The sequence below is a fragment of the Channa argus genome, chromosome 18 (genome assembly GCF_033026475.1).
Source record: "Channa argus isolate prfri chromosome 18, Channa argus male v1.0, whole genome shotgun sequence".
Lineage (NCBI taxonomy): Eukaryota > Metazoa > Chordata > Actinopteri > Anabantiformes > Channidae > Channa > Channa argus.
The window spans coordinates 8,463,088-8,483,618 of NC_090214.1; the positions used below are offsets into that span (position 1 = coordinate 8,463,088).

The 20,531-nt window shown below is 42.0% G+C and overlaps 1 protein-coding gene across 2 annotated transcripts; it reads left to right on the forward strand.

Annotated features, from left to right (window-relative positions):
* Nucleotides 1–1,538: 1,538 nt before the first annotated feature.
* LOC137103619 (inactive tyrosine-protein kinase PRAG1) lies at nt 1,539–20,280 on the forward strand. 2 transcript variants are annotated; one of them, XM_067484119.1, is made up of 6 exons: nt 1,539–1,820; nt 5,366–5,704; nt 5,796–7,555; nt 13,706–13,836; nt 14,803–15,563; nt 17,271–20,280. In XM_067484119.1, the coding sequence occupies exons 2-6, from the start codon at nt 5,441–5,443 to the stop codon at nt 18,429–18,431; spliced, it is 4,077 nt and encodes a 1,358-aa protein (XP_067340220.1). In that variant the 5' UTR covers nt 1,539–1,820; nt 5,366–5,440; the 3' UTR covers nt 18,432–20,280. The 2 variants fall into 2 exon arrangements, with proteins under 2 accessions (XP_067340220.1, XP_067340219.1); XM_067484118.1 differs by having other exon boundaries at nt 1,539–1,809.
* The last annotated feature ends 251 nt before the right edge of the window (nt 20,281–20,531 follow it).

The following is a 20,531-nucleotide window of genomic DNA, read 5'->3' on the forward strand; positions in this document are numbered from 1 at the left end:
TTTATTATTTCTGACTTACGGTCATGATTTTCCTCACTATGTAATTTCTACTAAAGATATTATGTGGGAAGAGTCCCTGAGTACTGCAGTGCTCATAAGTGATTCCACACCCTGTGCTGTGCTTCCTTAATTTGGATGTTCCCACATCTCAGAACTAACATCTCTTGTGATAGAAGATTTACTGCATCTTCGACAGAACGGTTTTATACAGTGGCCTTTTCTGTAAGCTTGCAGACTGACACCACGTGAAATTAGCTTGAAGCTTCTTAGATTAGACACGCACCAGTACAAGAGCAGGATATGGCACTTCCTACATGAGTTTAGTGTAACATATAATCATTTGTTTTTCAATCCGCATTGTTGCCTGAACAAACAGGCCAAGTCTAAAAAGCAGAATTTGTCTAGAAACTTCTCAAACATCCCTCAGTCTTTTAATTTCCCCATTAGTAGAATTATTATGTGTTTTTTGTGCTGCCAAAACTAAATGAATCGCAACAAATTCAGCCCAAGTGTCTTAAGAGGATTGTGACACTTTCCAAATTCAACAGGTGTTCTTGTAAAAGTTATCACTTTCCTTGGATCCGGTCTCTGCTGTGCCACTTATGCTGATTGATCTCAGCTCGGTTATAAATCTTTGTAAGAGGTTCAGGAAAGTGGCAGGTACTGTGTCCAATTGATTCACATGCACGGACGTGTCCTTCACAGGAAGTAAACCAAACCAACCCTCTGTGTGTACTTAGGAGTAAAGAGATCCAGTTCAGTTTTTTTCTTCATTTTTTCGTATGAAAAGAGCAGAACAGATAGAAGGAAACACAATACTGCAGAATGTGAAGGTGTGCCAGATGGCATCCTTTGAATGAGTCAAAATGCCAACTGATAATACTTTGTTTCTGACTTATTTCTCACCAAACATGCTCAGTTAAAAGGTTAATGTCCATGGACGATTGCCTTCATCCAACACAGCAGTGTTTGTCACTCTGAGCTCGGCCTCTCCTTTTGCTGCCTGTAATGGAAGCCAGCAGGGGTCCAGGAGGGCTCAGAAGCAGCAATCTGTCTTGTCACCCCAGCCATGATGAACAGAAGCAGTGTTAATCCAGGGGGTAGCAGGGGGAAAGGAACACCAATAAAAAAGAAGCAAAGTAAGGGAAGGGAAGCTTGTATACATCTACCTTCCCCACATCAAAGGGCTTCTGAACAAGACTGATTGTTTGCAGGACAACCCTGCACAGGCTAAAGGCTTTTTAACCAAGAAGAGTCTGCTTTGCCTTTTTGAGACCTTCCATTCTTTGTAGCAATAAACCGCAAGTGTAAAATATTGGAGATTTACAGTATTTGCAAAATCAGTGCCGTGTAAGTCAACGGACAAGCTCCCGAGCTATATTGTGTGTTTAAGATGAGAAAGGGGCTTATGACAGCCAGCAGGACAAAAGCCATAATCATTAGAAAATGTTAAATTGTTGCCACTGGCCACACTGCTTGGTTGGTGAGGAGCTCCACCCCCCGCCTTGTGCTGTCCGCTCGCTGCTGCAGAGGACTCCTGCTCCGCCTCACTCCACCTCTGCACAGTGCAGCAGCAGCAGCGGCGTGTGCTTCACCGACTGGAACCGAAACAAGCCTGCGGCAGCAGCACACGGTCTCCTGTAGCTTTATCCTGTCGCATGTGGGATACGTGAAGACAAGCAGACATTTGCCTCTGTAGGAACCAGAAGGGCAGCTACGATACAGCTGTGTGACTTATTTTTTGTGGGATTTTAAAAAATAATTTTGTGAAGACTTTCTGTGTTGCCAGGGAAGAGAAAGTCCGAGCAGGTAAGCAGGAGGTAACCTTGGCCACTCTAGCATATCTACATTGTAGCTGGTGTTGATTTTTATTTTTTGAATTCCTCCAGTTGTAAATAATGAATTAAGTTGCTACAAAAACACGTCCAGTTCATATTGTATTGTTGCAGGGAATTTACTTACACCCATTTCGCCAAATCAGGAGATCATGTTCCCTCAGATCAGGAGGACATGTGTTTTTTGTTTTTTTTTCTACTTCAGCTATTTACCGTAAACCTACATTGGCAGAGCATTTACCTAAACCTCCATCAAATCTAAGGGGAAAAAAAAACAGAAAAATAACTCAAACACGTGGGTGTGTAGTTTAATTCGGCGTGTGTCAAAGCGGATGCTGTTAAAACATTTGAATAAATTATCTTAGGGAGTGGAAGTTTTTGAGATGTTTGGCATGAAGTTTTTTTTTTTTTTTGGCGGACATCGACAAACCAGATTGTGCCCCTTCTCCTGAATGAATGGGCTGTGTGAGCAAGGCAGCCGTGACAAATGTTGGTCACGGTGAGGGCATTTGTATTCAAGCGGCTGACCTGGCTTTCAGAGCCCGGGACTTGACTACACAGGTCGTCCATTTATGTTGATCCACAGAATGGTTTTCATCCTCTCATCCAGTGAAGTGTGTGACCTTTGTTTTTGGCATTGCACAGATATCCGGTAACAGCAGCCAGTTAATTGTGTTACAGTAACCTTAGAATAATAACCATCAGGTGACCTGCACTTATGTATCGTTGGTGCGTGTGCGCGCATGGGTGTGATGGCGTGTTTTTAAGGGGTTCGCGTGTGTCTGTGCTGCAGAAGGATTCAGACAAAGTGCGTTTTCACCAGCTGTTGCCTGTTGATAAGCTCTCTAACCTTTACCTTTATTGCCCTTCTTGGTCAACATAGCTGTGAGCTATTTAAACTGTTGCTATTCAGTTTAACTTTTGATCCTGATTCAACACATTACACCCTGTTAGTCCAAAGCAAAGACTGCACCTACAGCTTCTGCCTCCATACACAAAACCCTATGTACCCAGACCAACATAGTGAATTTTCATTTCTTAGCTAAATTGGATGTGTTTCTGAGACATCTAGTGGCCAAGTGACTGTGTGTGATGTTCACTGTGTGTACAGAGGTCATAAGACATGCAGCTTGTGACCACAAGGTATATAGTGTCTTTATTAGCTGGCCCAAAATTGTAAAGCCACATCAGACCAACATCCATCCTCTATCAGTTTTCACCCTCTGGCTTCTAATTTCAAAGTTTTTTTTTTTTGTTTTTTTTTAAGTCAGTGTTTTAAATTGAAGGCTGGGCATGAACTTATCATATGGTTGAACTTCTGCCCTGTGCATATATCTGTGCCTGTGTGTGTTTTCTACAAGAGGAAGTGAGAAATATTGGACCTTGAGCTTGAGAAGGTGTGGGGAATGTAGAACATGGGGTCTATCACTGTTCAAACAAGCAGGGCTGAACATGTCAACAAGAGTTCGGATATTCTGAAACCAGGTTGCAGTTTGAGCCATTTGTTTTATTTGGAAATAAAGAGGGAGTGTAGAAAATGTTGGACATTTACCTCGTTTCCTCTTCTGTTGTTGTCATAGATTCTCTTACAGAGACTACCGGTCCCTGTCAGATCAGTAACTTTGGAGACATACAAAAACTCTGTCTTTGCTTTGTTATTGCCTGATTGTCCCATTAAAGCTTGTGACACGTTTTTGACTGGCAGTCAGTCTGGTCTCAGTAAGCCTGGTAGCCTAAATGGTCTGTGTGTCTCCGATCAGTCATTGCTTCATATGACTCATGCACAATGCATAAGATGTTAGGCAAGGCTCCGTTTCCTCTGTTGTCGCAGGAACAGTTAAACAAACAGTGAGCTAGTGGGTGCTTTCCTGCCCAAACTGAGTCAGATAGAACAATGAAAAATGTAAACATGCATTATATTTAAGAACAGGATAACTCTATAGGATTAGTAGATGGCGACGTCATTATACTGAAGCTCACAACTTAGCAGGAGTCTAACAAGTTCAGTTCTTATCTGTTCTGTTATTTTCTTATTTTCATTTATCAAATGCAGGCTTCAGAGCCAATCCAGAATCACGGTTCCTAAAAAATGCCTAATATCATGGTGGGATTAATAATATTTGACTGCATATACAGACCTTCATTCCTGATTGGGGGAGGGGGGGGGTCATATCCTCCTGTTCCTCTGTTATTTTCTGGGTAATGAGTCTATGTGGTGGGCTAATCCTGCTATGTGTCACTGCAGCACCTTGTTGAGAGGCAATTAAAGCTGTGTAAAGAACATAAAGAAGGACACCCTGATGCAAAGAAACACAATTATCTCTCTGAAATGGTGTTGATCTTCTCACTGTCAGCCCAGTTAAACAGGACAGAGAGGGTAGCAGGAGGTGTGTGTGTGTTTGTGTGTGTGTGTGTGTAAGGGGGTAGGGGAGTTGTGAGATTCACCCTGGTGAGACTTGCGCCTTTACATTCCTGGCATTCCGACCTCCGGGATTCTTGAGGCTCCTCCGTCTTCTTCTAGCATGTCGGGGGCTGCTGAGGGCTCTGGAGGGCTTTTATGTAGCCAGGCTCACACCGACAGTCTCTTTGGTCGAACAGAAACCACATACCCTCTAATTTGGGAGGCCATGGGAACAAGTAGCGCAGCCCACATTGGGCCTTCTTAAGTTACAGCCGCCGATGACACTTGAATCATAACAGAGCCCTTCAATGAGCTTGGAGACACTTGTTAACCCAAATTCAATCATACCTCCTACAGTTGCAAGTAGATGTTATAGGTGTCTTTACTTACTTTTTGCATTTTGTAGAGAATAATACGACTTACCTCAGTAATAAAAATACAGCCAACAATGTACCAATCCAACTTTTTCTGACTGTATACTTTGATTAACTCAGGGTATATATAGGGTGCCGATTAACAACCCATACTTTTCCCAAAGTAAAATGCATGTAGCCCATAACATAGAACAAATTTACGTCAGCGTCCAATAAACAGACAGAAACCTGCCAGCAGAAAGAGTTCTTAGGCCCATACTCAAACCACTTAAGTCTGTCATATTGCCAATGAAGCACGCTGAATCAGAAAAAATGAGTTTGAAAATTTGAATAATTGTGTTATAAGCTGTGCATTGTTGGAATTTGTCCCACGGTTGAGTCACAAAATGGGTTAACGTCACCCAAGAGAGGGGGTTCTTTGACCCACTGACCCAATATGAATGTAAACAACACTTGGTCACTACAACTCAGTAGTATTGTGTAACTTTAACCCTAGTATTGTCTGGGTGCTATAGTCCAACACGCGTGAGTGTGAAAGAAGAAATTGTGGATGAGATATGGGAGTATCTTTAGACCAGTGCCTGTTCTTATGTAATACAACGAGTTTTAAGTGTTTACCATGACTTCAGGGTTATGATTATGATAAAACCTATGGGCATAAAAATATTTTGTTATCTAACACTATTATCTTTACTTTTCTCTCCTCCTGCATCCTGCGATGTCAACATCTTGTGACATGACACTTTGTGGGCCAGCCATGAGAGATCATCCTGTACCTGCAACATCCCTCTACAACAACTTCTGACCATATCTGATTGAGCAAACCAAAGATGTCAGCGTGCAGCGACTTTGCAGAACACGTGTGGAAACCCGGCTCTTGTAAGAACTGCTTCAACCCGCTTAGTGCACACAAGACTGTCGGCGGCCTAGATGGCAGTGCGCCAGCCACTTGTTATAAGAGCAGCCTGGGAGGCGAGGAAGAAGCTGGAGTAACATCGCCTTCACCCTACAGCAAGCCAACCATCGCCGTCAAGCCCACTATGATGAGCCTTGATACCAACGAGTCGACTGATGTCAACATGAACATAGAACAGGTGAACTTCATTTACATCCTTTTCGTTTTTTAATTGTTCCTATGTCTGTCTCAATATTCCTGTTTTTGTCTGTTTGTAATATGTGCAACAGGAGAACACAAAAAGCCCAGTTGAGTGTTTAGGCCTAAAGAAGCTCTTGGACCTGTCGTCTTTATATATTGATAGTAATGGCTGCAACAAGGCCCATAAAGAGGCAGTTCTTCAAAGTCCTGAACCCAAGATTGAATACAACAGCTGCTTCTCTTTGGCTCCCCTGTCCCCCAATATCCTGCCTAAAGACTCCATGATCATTAGCAGTATCTTTGTCACCCAGGAGGAGGGCAGAGGTTCTCAGAGTTTAAAGAAGAGCACAAATGGAGAGACCTGTAGACAGCAGAATAGTACAACTGCTATGAGAACAAAGAGCACTTATAATGGAAGTGGCGCAACAACCAGGGCAGATCATCAGGAATCCCATCAGGCATCTGTGAATACACCCTTGACAGTGGATATTGTCTCTTCCAGTCCTGTCTCAATTGATATCAGTGGTATCAGCACTATGAGTACTGCTACAGTTACCACTAAGACCTTCAGCACTTCTACCACTTCCCCTACCACAAGTGAGGCCACCCTTAGCTGCAGTCCACTACACTCTGTTACCATCCTGTCTAAACAGACCGGCCTACTGGACTCCTCTTGTTCTCATCATAGTGGTAGAGATTCACTTCCTGGGGCAGAGAGGTCAGGAGAAAGACCCCTGTGTCCCCAAGAAGTCAGTTGTGAGTGTCCCCAAAGTCCAAATGCTCCAGGTAGTCCACAGTCATCTCCCAACTCTCCTAATGGACAGCTAGGGTCTGAACCCATTTATGCTGAGAGCACCAAGAAAAAGCGCAGGCCGCAAGGGGATGGGCTGCAAACTCAACCTGAGTCTCCAAACCAGAGTAAAAACTCATCAAGCTCTGAGCTTGAGCTTTCAGGAGACAATCAACGGGCCACTATCACTGTTATGGCTGCTCACACAGAGGAGAACAACAGGACGTTCTACCTGAGCAGCCCAGATTCAGCTGTGAGCACCCAGTGCCACTTTAGCCCCACAGCATGTAAAGATCCCAGCAGTCCAGCCTTCCTTTGGCCAAGCCCCAGCCACAGTGCACCTTCTTTGGCCACAGATCCCAGCCTCACTCCAATTCTCCACCACAAGCCTCAGTCTAGTCCACCAATTCCTCCAAAAAGGAACACCCGCTCCCCAAAACTGGGAGCCTCTAGTCTTTCATCGTCCATGTCTTCTCCAGTCCCTCTTCCTGAACTTCCCAAACTGGGCATCTCCAGCCTCTCACAGTCTACCTCGTCTCCTGTCCCTCTCTCTGAACTCCCAATGCTTTTCCTTGTCTCTGCTAGAGAGGGCCACTTCAAGGTCCACACAGAGAACCACAGCACAACATCTGAACGCTGGAACAAGCCTTATCACAATAGTTCTGGCTGGAACTGCCGCATTGAGGAGGAAGAGGAGGAAGATGAGCGGGAGCGCAAAGAGGGGGAGAAGAAGAAGCCAGCCGCCAGCGCAAGGACAACCTCTCAGTTGACAGGCCTGGTCAATGGTTCCGCTGTCCGGAAGGAAAGCAGGGACTGGAAGGCCCTCAGCAGCCCCCCTCCAATGACCGAGCCAGGCACGGCCCCCTCGCCTGTCCTCAACAATGGTGCCTGTCAGGGAGAGACAGAAAGCATCGGTGCAGAGGAGGAGGGAAAGCATAACAGGAGCATGCCGGCCAAGCAACCGTTGCACGGCGGTTCATCGGAGCTGCCAGCAGCAGGGAAAGGAGCTGTCAACAATGACCCTAATCCACCACCCCCACCACCCAAGAAACTGCACAGGTAAGAAAAACAAAGAGAGTAATGTTTGGCATTAACACTTTAATAACACACAACAAATATAACACTAGTACTGTATCTGGGTAGGACTGCATTTGATAAATGTAAAATAATTAATATTATCATTGATTAATCTATTTAATTTAATTATGTTAGTGAAATTATATTATAGCAGAGTTCAGTGTGCTGAGCAGTAACATGGACAGTTTTATAATAAGGCACAGTAACAAGAAAATTCTCTACAATTGAGAAGAATTGTCTTCAGTTATATGACTTACAAGTGACAGGAATCATTTTTATGCTTCCTCAATCAAAGGTTTTTAAAGTAAATGCTAAGTTTTTATTGTTTTCGCTTTTACTTGTAGTTCAGCTGACATTTAAAATCTTACATGTAATGTATAGTGTGCGTGCCGTATAAGGGGAAAAGCCCAGCACTCATTTTGAGGAAGGCTGGGTCCTAAATACTGTTTGTGATAAGGCTGCGATGTAAATGGAAAATGTCTGATAGATGTTTAATTGCATACTAGCATGGTATACACTTGCTGTAAGATGAAGGGTATGCATTTATCAAACTTTAAAAGCTGCGTGTCTCCTCATGTTTTCTACCTGTGACATGCATTAGGACCATAATATAGCCATGACATTGTGGTTTCGTTATATTGAACAATTTAGGTCCTAAAACTTGTACTTGGTGTAAAAGCATAAACACGTTTTCCCTTCTGATGTGATAGTATATAAATACTGTACATATAGTATGGTGTTAGTTCTGCTTGTGGAAGAAACTATGTACTATGTGTTTTACTGCAGCTTGTGTGAATCTTACTGTGCTTTGTCTTTTCATAGCATCATTGTTCAGACTTGAATTCTCCTCCATTCTGGTGACTTATGATCATTCAAACTGTTTCGGGATATTGGTCAATGCACGCCTTGTTCTATTCACGCTAGTAATGTGACTATTTCAATTCTAATTAACACTGGGTCTGTTAAATTGTCCCCTGCTGTGTCACATTGCTGTAAATTTGTTTTGGCTGCAGCTCAATAGACACTGTAAAAAAAAAAAAAAAATGGGCCTTGTTGTGTTGATATTCTCATACTGGAACAAAACTGTCATTAAGAGCATTCCTATTAATCTTGGGCAAAACAATTATTATAGTTGCTCTTTTGGTGTGATTGTACTAAAATTCCTGATGTTCACATGAATGCACATCCTGTTTTTAAGGTTTACTAAGTCTATGACAGGACATGCAGAAAGCATAATTGTCACCTTTGCTCAAGATTTGCACAGGGCTCTTTGCAACCTTCTCTGAACATGACTCCTAGCCTACATTGCACTTTATTTGAAGAAACATTTGCACACGTGCTTTAACCTGTGTAAAAGAAGCTAAGAATATACATCACTGTCTCTGCTTTGAGTCAGCTACTCAAAGCAGAGACAGACAAGGGGGCTTGTGTTGCAGTTATTAGAGCATCAAATGATCGCTTTAAAAGTTTCCTTAGTCTTGGATGTCAAAACAAAGTGGAACACACAACTGTGACTTTCTCAAAATAGACAGATGTTACCAGGTTTAGGCTGCTGCATCCAGCTAAAGCTAATTGGGACTGTTTCACTGTGAAAACCACAGATTGCTGATCACATTTCAGAGGCCTTTATGTTTGTGTAATTCTAGTAAGGACCCATCTCTCCTGTTATGACATTGCAGACATTCTGCACTGATAAAAATACACCTTGTTGAGACATATGTGGGAACACACCTCAAGCAAGCTAGTGACAGTTGTGGGTTTCTGCTGTTCTGAGTTTATCAGTGGGTTTAATCAACAAACGTCCCAGAGCACCAGGCTGGAACTGGAATTTCAGTGTCAAAGTGCCAAAGGGTAACAGAATGTAAATGTTGCAAAGCATTCGAAATTTCATGAGAGAACGTATTATTGCCTAAAAAAGGAAATCTCATGAGTGCAATGAAAACACGTGGAGCAGACGTTTGATATGCTGAATCATTAAATAGCCACAGATGGTTTGAAAAATCTGCCTCTTAAAACCTTTGATAACAGTGAAAAACAGCAAAGTTTCCATCTTTCACTTCACGTTATGGGTCAACCTGCACATCATGTGCTGAGGTCAGCCCTCGTGTGTTTGTACCTGTGTCATGCGTGTGTGTGTGTGTGCTGTTTATGTGGGGTGTCAATTGGTTGCCAAAGGGAGGGGCTTTAGTGAGCAGATTGTTGCCCCTGGCAACTCCCAAATGGTCCCAGTCTGGCAGCCATTTGCAACTGATAGATGTAGAATTTATAGATCACCCACGTGGCTTCATGTGCTTGAGTTCAACTTTGGTTTGATTTTGCTTTCTAAAGTACTGTGCCAAGACACGCTGCCCCTCCCTCCACACAGCCACCCTGCTTCCCTTTGTGCAGCACAACAGATAGCGTCTCATTTCTGTCTGACAGACCCAAAGCTCTTTTTAAGTACTTACTGAGGCACTGCTATATATGAGATGTGAGTGACTTAATTTTGCGCATCTAATAGTTGCTGTTGAGACTTTAAATACACCTATGACTTGTGTGGGGTCAGGGTTGTGTTACTACACATGGCAGAGCTTTAGAGAGCCACCACTCTGATCCAGGGGCATTTTGTGCCTGCCTGTCTGACAAGGACCTCTGCCTCTTCACACGAGGTAGGCACAGAGTTTTCTGTCATTAAATTTCTGAAAAAAGGAAGAGGTGTTCAGTACTTGTAAACCACAGTGGGTTCATGGGTACGGAGAAATCTTTGCAAATTTTTATACCAATACCAACTAAAATTATAGTGGAGTTGAATGTTGCAGGGGTATGTGGTCAATTTTTAATTAATTCTGTATTTAACCTTTTTTTTTTTTTTTGACAGCACGGCTTTTGCTGTTATCTTTTATAGTCTATTTACATACAGATGACTTAAATAAATAAATACATTTAAATAATTAGCAGTAAAATACAGAGGCTGAAAAGCGAAATGGATTAGTGTGTTGAAGAGAGGAGCAAAAAGAAATATGTTTGCTGAATGCGAGGTGTTGCAAATAAGTTTGTTGCCGGGAATAAGGAAACCGAACACTGACAAACAGGATGATAACAGGGCAAAGCTAGAGCAGTTTGTGAAAGATAACAAGGATTGGTGTCAAATATTAATGAATCTTTGGATTATATGACTATATAACCATGGTAACTATCCTGTAATCATTGGAAAGAAACAATGGGTGTCTTTCTTTGCGGCACTATGTTGTAAGATACAGGCATTGTATGCATGATAGAATTTAATCCACTCAGAGAACACCCGAATCAACATTACCTTGCGTGAGTCTTTTTATAAAATGAACCTACAGAAAATGTATAATTGTGACAACAATAGTACTAGTTCAGTCAATTCCTTTGGGACACAGTTTCATCAAAAAATATGACTTTGGAAGCTTTTTGTAGCTGACAGATGGAGTACAGTCTGAGTAATCCTGCTTTTCTACTCAACCCCATCTCATCTCAGTGAAGACCTTGAATTATAAATGTGTTGAATATAATTATCTCACAGTATTTGGTTTCATGTCATGCTATATAACCAGCTTAGATTGTGACTTATACTAAAATATTGTCTGTATTTGTGCATGTAAGGGTTTGCACACCTAAAAGATTCAATGGACATGCAGTACTTTGTGAGATGTCAGCATTTTCTTTGTTTTTGACAATAAGGTTCTTGGATAACAGTCAGAAGGTGAAAGCAGTTATGTGAACCAGATCCACTACAACACAACAGTTAACTTAGGGTCTTATTTTCCACCATCACAGTGCTATTTGTAGCTATTTACTGTAGCTGTAACCCCAGTCCGATCCCTTTTTTTTTTTTCCCCTTTCAGTTCCACTCGAACATCTTCATTAATACATACATTAATAACACACATTCATCGTGTGTGTGTGTGTGTGTGTGTGTGTGTGTGTGTGTGTGTGTGTGTGTGTGTGTGTGTGTGTGTGTGTGTGTGTGTGTGTGTGTGTGTGTGTGTGTGTGTGTGTGTGTGTGTGTGTGTGTGTGTGTGTGTGTGTGTGTGTGTGTGTGTGTGTGTGTGTGTGTGTGTGTGTGTGTGTGTGTGTGTGTGTGTGTGTGTGTGTGTGTGTGTGTGTGTGTGTGTGTGTGTGTGTGTGTGTGTGTGTGTGTGTCTTTGCATTGTAAACCTGGGTTCTTGTCATTGCAGGTTCTGATTGCAGTAAGAAACCTAATCTGACAGGTTTACAGGGGTCCTCATAGTGCCTGACATTGACTGTGTATTAGCAAAGAAAGTACTTTAGTCTGTTCTGAGGAAATGGGTAGTTAACACGTCTATTAATACATGGTTAGGCAGGATGTGGGTAGTTGGAGCACGGTTCTAATAACCTGGTCATGTGAAAGAGTTTTATGTCATTATACCGTACATTGATACAATACCATGTGAAGCTAAATCAGTTTTGCTTGAAGTGTGGAAACTATTAATCAATGAATTGGTTAATTGAGAACAATGATGGCAAATATTTCTTCCTGCTGCCTTTCTTTGTCAGAAAAAACAGGACATTTGATAATTTGACTGTAGACTTGAAATAAGCAGTGTTTGACCATTTTCTGACATGTTATGGACCCAGCCATCGATCAGTGAATTGACAGTAGAAATAACTGTTGCAGTCCCTTAATGCTGGTGTATTCTCACGTGCAGTGTTAAGCAGAGTCGAGGTCTTGGCATGCCCTTGAACAGGAGGCTCATTCAGCCATACACATCCTCCCACAGGACATGAGCAATGACATTCTTCCACCAAGAAAAATCTCATGTTTTGGATACAAATCTGGAGATCTAGAGTGATACACGCACAGGCACACACATGCACATAGACCCATAATCCCTACATCCCATTACCATTTCTCTTGTGCTTCAGCATTTCCACTGCCTTTCATCACCGCTCTTTTGTCTGTAAAATGATACCAGATCCTTTAGCTAATTGCCCTGAGAGAATGCCTAAACCTTTTGTCTCCCCCTGTGCTCCTCTCCTTTTCTCCTCTTCATCTGTTTGTTCTGCTGATTTATGGTGGAATTGAAGTCAGGGGCCAGCAGATAGATGGATAGAGGAGTCATTTTGTGATTGGGGGGAAAAAAGTAAAGTGAGATGAAGGGATGGAAAGGGACTCTGCTTCCCTGAGCTATTAGCGGCTATAATGAGACAAGTAAATTGCTGTCACTCAGCCTAATTGGTCACCTTGATTAGATAGTCTGCTTATACACAGTTGGCATGGCCATTATAAGTGGCCATCATGATGGACAGGCAAACTAAAACCAAGATTACAAAACTAAAACGTAAAACCAGTAGGTGGTTCTTTTTTCTTATGGTCCCATTAGTTTACGTTGCATATTTGAAAGAGCTCCCATAATACAGTATTAAAAATTGATTTAATGGTTTTAGGGTTGGACCAAAATTCATGCTTGTTCTTCTTCTTTGTCAGTTGTGTAACCCACAATCTGACCATTAATAGTTATGCTTGTAGAAGATAATGTAGCCCTGAGCCTCTATCCTCAAGCAGAGGTGAGATTAGAAATGTTTAACTCTAAAGTGCCACATTTATTTTATTTTCAAACTGTCCTAGTCTCTCCAGACTCTCTTCACATATCCAAAACTAATAGGTGCTTGGGGCAATTGACAGTCTACGGAAATGGAAGGCATGCTTGTTCTTTTTGTTTGTTTATTTAGCTGTTGTTGTTGTTTTTTTTAAGAAGACCCCCTTGAAAACACAAATCAAATATGAAATGGCGTCAACATGTTTGTTGCAGTCCTAGCCCAAGTCAACAGTGAATCAAGAAGTGTGCTTCTCTAATAAGGAAATGAAACTACTGACAGGACTTAGTCATATTTAAATTAACAATGTGCTCCATCACATGGACTTCTTAGTAATATTTTGTGCAGGAGACAGAGGGTCAAGGGGAAGTGGAGTAGAGTCCACATCGACATAAACGGATGGCCAAAATAATATTCTCTTGCAACAGACTGACAAACTAACCACCTCTACGCTTGCTCAGCAAATGTTTTAGAAACCCTGACACACATACGCGAACACACAGCAATGCAGGCAGACAGACTTTAGCTTGAATACGTGTTTTTAAATGTCTGTTCTCTCCACAACAGAGTGGGCAGTAAGATGAGTGGCAGCAATATGGAGCTGGACCGTTGCACCCAGCAAGCGCTAGTAGAGAGCCCAAGTTCATCTCCGTGGGGGGTGCCCACTTCCTCCACTGACAACCTGACTGCTGACGCTGGTAAGTGCCTCTATCATTCACGTGGTCAGCATAGGGAATGTATTAACATATCTGTCATTCAAGTAAGTTTTCTCTACCTGTTTTAACTGTGAAGATGCACTTGTCCAGAGGGAAACTAAGCAACAGCAAGGAAAGGTTGTGCTGCATGGTCTTATACTGTAGCTGCAGTTTGACTTCTCCACCCCCTTTACGTGCACACATGCAGATGCTTTGTTCCTTTTCAAAAGTGAGATTTCCACAGTCATCAAACCGGTGGCTCAGATGGAGTAGTTTGTGTCCTTGCTTTAAAAATTGTCATCCTTTACATATCTGCTATAAACCTCTTGATGCTGAGACACTTGTAATTGCTTTAACTTCCTGGGCAGTGTTGTTTGAAGACATAATTATGGAGTCTGATAACGAGGCAGAAAGGGCTTGGCTACATCCTACAGAGTATTTTTTTAGCCATCCCCCTCTGTGAAAGCAGTTATTGAAGACTGCACCACACAATTATCTCAGTAACTGTCTCCTTTAATGCGACGTCAAGTTCCAACTTTTAGTCTTTGAGTGACAAATGGATCATAATTGGATTGAAGATGTTTTGTGTGTCAATCTGAACCCTGGACTGTGGAAATTTCCAGCTCTGTTGAGGAAGCGAGGTATGTTCTTATACAGTAACTGAAGGGCTGTAGTAAATAAAGCAAATTCACAAGAACATGTACGTCTGTGTGTTCTGAGAGCTTACAGGAAATACATTTACAGGGACACTAAAAGACACAGAATTTAGCACAAGTAAAGAGAGACGGCCACTGGTCTCTGTCTCTATCTGTGCTACTTTTTCTAAGTTGGTTGTATTTTCTTTGCTTTTTAGTACAATCCTTATGTCAGTTAGGTTAGTTCTTTTCATAAACAATATGTTGTGCTTGACCTTAATCGTGTTGTAGACACTATTTTTAGTAATTGGCTGGTAACTGCTTTGTTTGTTAGGTTCTCGGGATGCTGCACGAAGATCATGTTCCTCTCCATTTCCCAGAAGTCCTGTGCCCTCAGCTCCAGGGTCTCCTCACCTATCTTCTTTTAACAGCTTAAGTAACCAGCCACCTCCGCTCCCGGAGAAAAAACTGGTCAACCGCACCGTGTCAGCTCCTGATGGTGCAAACGGAAGACCCTTTGTGCGAGCCTACCCACGCCTCCCTTTCACTGGCTCAGAGAACAACGTGTGCCGAACCACTGATGTCAGCTCCCGGTCCAGTTTACCGTCAAGTCCTGTTGACCCACGACCCATTTTCTCCTCCAATGAATCTCTTGAGCAATGTAAAACTTCGCAAGGCCGACCCTTGAGGTCTCGGACACTGGATGAGCCAGTGAAGACCCCTGGGCGTCTCGGCATCCACTGCCGACTGACCTGCTCCTCTTCTCCTCAGCTCAGCGTGCCCTTGTCAGCCTCAGAATCGGGTAAGGCACCAAATTTGGGCTCCAGCCTGCAGCTCCAGACCCTACTGAGTAACATGGACAGTAGAGAGGGAGTGTACTCCAAACTGGGAGGCCTGTATGCAGAGTCTCTGCGGCGCTTGGCCCTAAAATGTGAAGATCACTTCACCCGCTCCCAGAGGAACCCACTCAAGTTTGATGAGAGCAACTGGTCTTTGTTCAGGCTCACATCTAACAAGCCGAGCTGCAACGCAGGAGATGCTGTGTACTACTCTGCTGCCTGTGCCTCAGACCCCAGCAACTCCTATGCCGTGAAGGTAATGTCTAAAAATACAGTATTTTACAAGTATTTTCTATGGTGAATATGTTAAATGTGTGCTTAAAACACCCATTAGACCTCTCAGAATGGCTTGAATGTACAATCAGCAAGATTTCAGTTTTAGTTGATTTGGCCACTCCTATTGTTCCTGCTGGTCTAAGGAAATCAGGTTTAGAAAGAAAGAGCAACAGATCTGTCTGTTAACAGTGCTGCCAAACAATTTTATTTGAATTAAGATTAGGCCAGTAATCCATTATGCCATGAGCAACCATGGTTATCTTTCCTCACGTAGTATCAGCAGGTGCTTCTTCTTGTTTCATTACTTGGTACAGTATGTAAAACTGATCTGCTGAAAATGATTGCCATGGTTTTTTTTTAGTGATAACTATGGCAAATACATTTCCTGCTTCACAATAACAGCTGCCCCAAATTTTGGAAATGTATTTAATATGAAGCATCAGTATGGGTTTTTCAGTTTGCAAAATTTAAAACATTATCTATATGTTCTTTTGTAAAGCCTTCGTGTGTAGGTACATATAGTACACAATTGTTGGTACCTAGGACAAAGGAGAATAATCCCATAGAATTATCTGACATAACTTGGAAATGGTAAATGTTGCAGTGCAAAGTAAATGGCTGTTTTTTCTTTTTTGTCTTTTACTTCCCAAGACAAAACATGTGCCCAATGTTTTTGTTACAGTTTAAAAACTGAATAGATATTTTACAAGTATTGAATATTGTTATGGAGTCACTGACACATGAACCCTACAGTCTCTTACACAGTTTATTTTGAACACTAAGTGCAGAACACTATAAGGATTGTACACAGATGTAGATTATTTGTTTGGCTGCAATGACTAGTTTTGTTGTAATGTGAAGATTGTTTTTATTCAGAAGCTCTTGTCAAGAAAGCAACTTGCAATTCACTCAAGATCATTTTTAACAGTTGTTTAAAGAATGATTTGCACAGTGGGTGAAGTCAGGATTTCCCAGTTTGAGGATGGAATGAAGCGATTAAAATTAGGTTGGTCTTGTTTGTTCTTAGACTACAGATGGGATGGTCCCGGTGTAGCACAAACAAACCTTCAGGCATGTAGCGTAAACAGTGAGGGTGTGGATCCAGTCTCATTGACCTTTGTTCCAAAGTCATTAGTGCTGCTTTTCATACAATGCGTGTTGTGCCACATCCTGGGTGACCATAGTCTTGCTTAATATCTCCAGGCACAATTAATCTTTGCGTTCCAGGCAGGATTTACAGTCAGACAAGGCCAACACACACATACACTTACATAACCGAATACACAAGAAATGGTGTGACATCACTCAACTGAATTCTAAATTTAGTGTTACATTTTTCTGGATGATATTAATGTGTTTTCAGAGTGGAGCTTAAACTGCACATATTATCTAGTTTGTCACAAGAGATTATATTTATAAAAAGGGGATCCCAGCACATCATGTGAGCAAACTAAAATATTTGAAGGTTTGACTTTCCTCATAACTTATTAACTTATCCCTATTCTTTTCAGTGGGAAATTAGATTTAACTCTACATTAAAGATTTATTTCACTTGAATGAGTGCAGGAACTGAATTGACCTTGAAACCTCACTAACCACAATTCCTTTCCTGTGCTTCTCTGCTTCCCTCCCTTCCCATCTCTGTCTATAAAATCCCTTCCTCCTTTTTGTGTTTATACCTCCTCAGATCTGCAAGAGTCCAACCACGGAGGCCAAACAGGGCCATCTCTACGGTCTGTCAGTGCAACAGAACATGCCTCCCCAATTCAACCTCCAGCAGGACTGTGGTCACTTTCTGGCTTGTGTTCCGCAGAGTATGCTACCTTCGGATGAAGTATCTCTTCCCAACCCACCTGCTTCATTGGTGCCTCAGTCCTCCACATTTACACGTGGCCAACAGGTAGAGTGGGAGCGAGTGGTGGTCATTACCCCTGAGATTCCCCAGCAAACAGCATCTGACTTTGTTCGGGAGTGGGAGTCATTCCATAAAACCCAACCAGAGGTCTACGAGCGCCGCGTTTGCTTCCTCCTCCTGCAGCTCTGCAATGGCCTGGAGCACTTGAAGGAGCATGGAGTTACACACCGCGACATTTGCCTAGAAAATCTGTTGTTGGTGCCTCATCACCGCAGGCCTTCTCAGTTCCTCCAACAAAACAACAATGACAGCGTCACCAGTAATGTTTCTGGTGATGTGGATATTCAGCGACATCTTCCCCGGCTCCTCGTCAGCAACTTTGCTAAGGCCAAGCGTCGCTCTTCAGAGGACGCTGCTTCAATCGGCGTGGATCCTCGTATCAAACGTGACCATGCCAGGTTGGCACCTGAAATTGTTTCAGCTGCCCAGTATCGCAAGTTTGATGAGTTTCAGACGGGCATTTTGATCTATGAGCTCCTCCACCAACCCAACCCTTTTGAGGTGAGCCCAGCACTGAAAGAACAAGACTACCGCTGTGAAGACTTACCCACCATCCCCTCTGTATCCCTTTACTCAGAAGGACTTCAGAAACTGGCCCAACTCCTGCTCCAGCCTGACCCCATCAAACGCATCCACATCCAGGAGGCCAAGCGCATACTGCAGAGCCTGCTCTGGGGCCCCAGGAAGGACCTAATGGAGCAGCAGCTGGAGAGACATGGACACGGGGGAGGCTTTGTCGATGGATCTCGACATGAGGGCCTCCTCAACTGGCTGGATGTGAAACGGGCCCTGTTGATGATGAAGTTTGCAGAGCGCTCTCTGGAGCCTGAGAGGAATGCAGAGCTGGAGGACTGGTTGTGCTGTCAGTACTTTTCATCGGCTCATCCTCTGTCTCTCTGCCATACTGCTGAACTGCTCTATTCACTAAAGTAACGACTCGCTTTAGTGTGAATGTGGAGCCTAATTTATGTGAATTTGTGAATGGTTGAATGAGAAAGACCAGAAATGTCATAGACACTGTGGATGGGTCCAGACAGCCTAAGTAATTGATACTGTGAACCTACCCACCTGTTTGTGCTACTGCCACATGCATCAAAGCCATGCCTCCACCTGGCTGTCCACTCTGAACCAACAACATCCTGCTACAGACTGTCAACTTCATAGACAATAGACCTGTAAAAACTGTGAAAACAGGCATAGACATGGACAAAATCACTGAAACATTCACACACGGAATAGAATCACTTTTTACCAGTGAGGCCAATAAAGACTTAAAGAAGTAAAAACCGGGCAATATTCAAAGGAATTCCATAATAGACTTACCAATGTTGACACTGTGTGGTGTGTATTTACTTAATATCAACTAAAACCTTTTGCCACAGAGAACAGGCTAATAATTCCTAACCTTATTCTGGTGATGGCCAGCTAAGCAAAGTAATGCTGTGTCACATCGAAACATTCGGCCAACTTTAAATTTGTTTGAGAGATTAATAAAACAAAGATTAGTAGCAGAATTACACTGTTGCACCTTTTTGATCATATGTGTATGTATGGGCACATAGTGCTGTAGTATAGATTGTGCAAACAAAACACCTTTCTTTAGCCAAATCCAAAAAACAATGGCTTATTCTGGATAGTGGTTTGCCAGTTGGAATAATCAAGGCAGCCACTCAAGTCCATACCAGAACTGCATAATAAATAAAGTGAGTAAACTGTCACTTTATGCACATTTTTTTTGTGTGTGTTGCAGATTTATGTTGAAATGTAAACGTTGCTTTTTTTTAATCACTCAGACTACACACAATAAGCCATTCTAATGAAGTTATTTTCCATAATATATTAAAAAATAAAATTCTTTTTAGATGTATCTAGAAGCTGACTGGACTCTTCTGGAGTTTAATTATGCGTCGAAATGCTTGTTTTTTTTTGTTTTTTTTATAAGTTTGCAAAAATTATTTCACTATTGTGAGTTGATTTATGGGGAAAGAAATGGCAATTGTTTTTCATTTCAAGGTACATCCAGTACAGTAAAGCCGTGAAATGTGCAAAAAGTGTATGAATACTTTTCCAAGCAACTGTAGTTATCATTAATCTTACAGTTTACATAACTCCATATTTACTGGACTCAAAACAGGTAATGGTAGACATCGCTTCCACTGAATGGACATCGTGAGATTTTCTTTATGCTTACTTTACTATAGAAATGTTTTGACAATTGTCACAGTGCCTTTTCTTTTTTGTACATTACAGTGACTCATGCCAAATGTAAGTATAGATGATCATTAGTCTCCTGTGAAACTGGCCTTTCACATGTGCTCTGGAGACAACTTTGTACAGTTATTTGTAGATGATATTAGAACAAAATGAGCCCAAGCAGGTCTTAAAAGCCATGAATAAGCAGCAATTAAAAATATTTATGATATGTCTTGTTATCCTGTAGCAGTCACTGGAATTTCCATTTATTTTCATATGTGAATCAAGTTGTTTTTTTTGGGTTTTTTTGGCACAACAGTCCTCATGGCTTCCATGTACACTGCAGACAAAGCTTCTTGTTATGAGCTTTAATCCCCAACAAAAGATGTCTAGCGTGACAAGAATTTTTTTTACTGGCCTGCATGCAGGTTATTAGTCATGACGGATGTTTCTATTTGTTTCTATAGATAAAGGAGGGTAGATTAAAAAAAAAAAAAAACGGAGCTCACAGCTAATACATTAATAATTTGAATGTGTGCCTCACTTATTTGCATCTATCAATAAACTGTGCATATATTTTCTCACAGTATTATCAGTTTTTTTTTTTTTTGTATGTCCATTTCACCCAGCTATTCATGTAAAAGAATAGAATTTAGGTAATCCAATCAATATTTGCAAGACATTTAAGTTTCATACATCCAGGGCTCTCAGGGTTATTGTAGATCAGAATTTTACAATCACAACATGGTAACATGTCATGTGTTTGCTAGAGATTCAACATTAGGAAGACAGGACAGTATGAATAGCATGGATCATGGCTGCATCCAAAAGACACCATGA

What these genes read in the sequence shown, in the direction of transcription:
- LOC137103619 (XM_067484119.1), top strand. Translation starts at nt 5,441, where the DNA reads ATGTCAGCGTGCAGCGACTTTGCAGAACACGTGTGGAAACCCGGCTCT. An exon ending in CCACCCAAGAAACTGCACAG is followed by an intron (nt 7,556 to 13,705) that starts GTAAGAAAAACA and finishes TCTCCACAACAG; the next exon opens with AGTGGGCAGTAAGATGAGTG. An exon ending in CAACCTGACTGCTGACGCTG is followed by an intron (nt 13,837 to 14,802) that starts GTAAGTGCCTCT and finishes TTTGTTTGTTAG; the next exon opens with GTTCTCGGGATGCTGCACGA.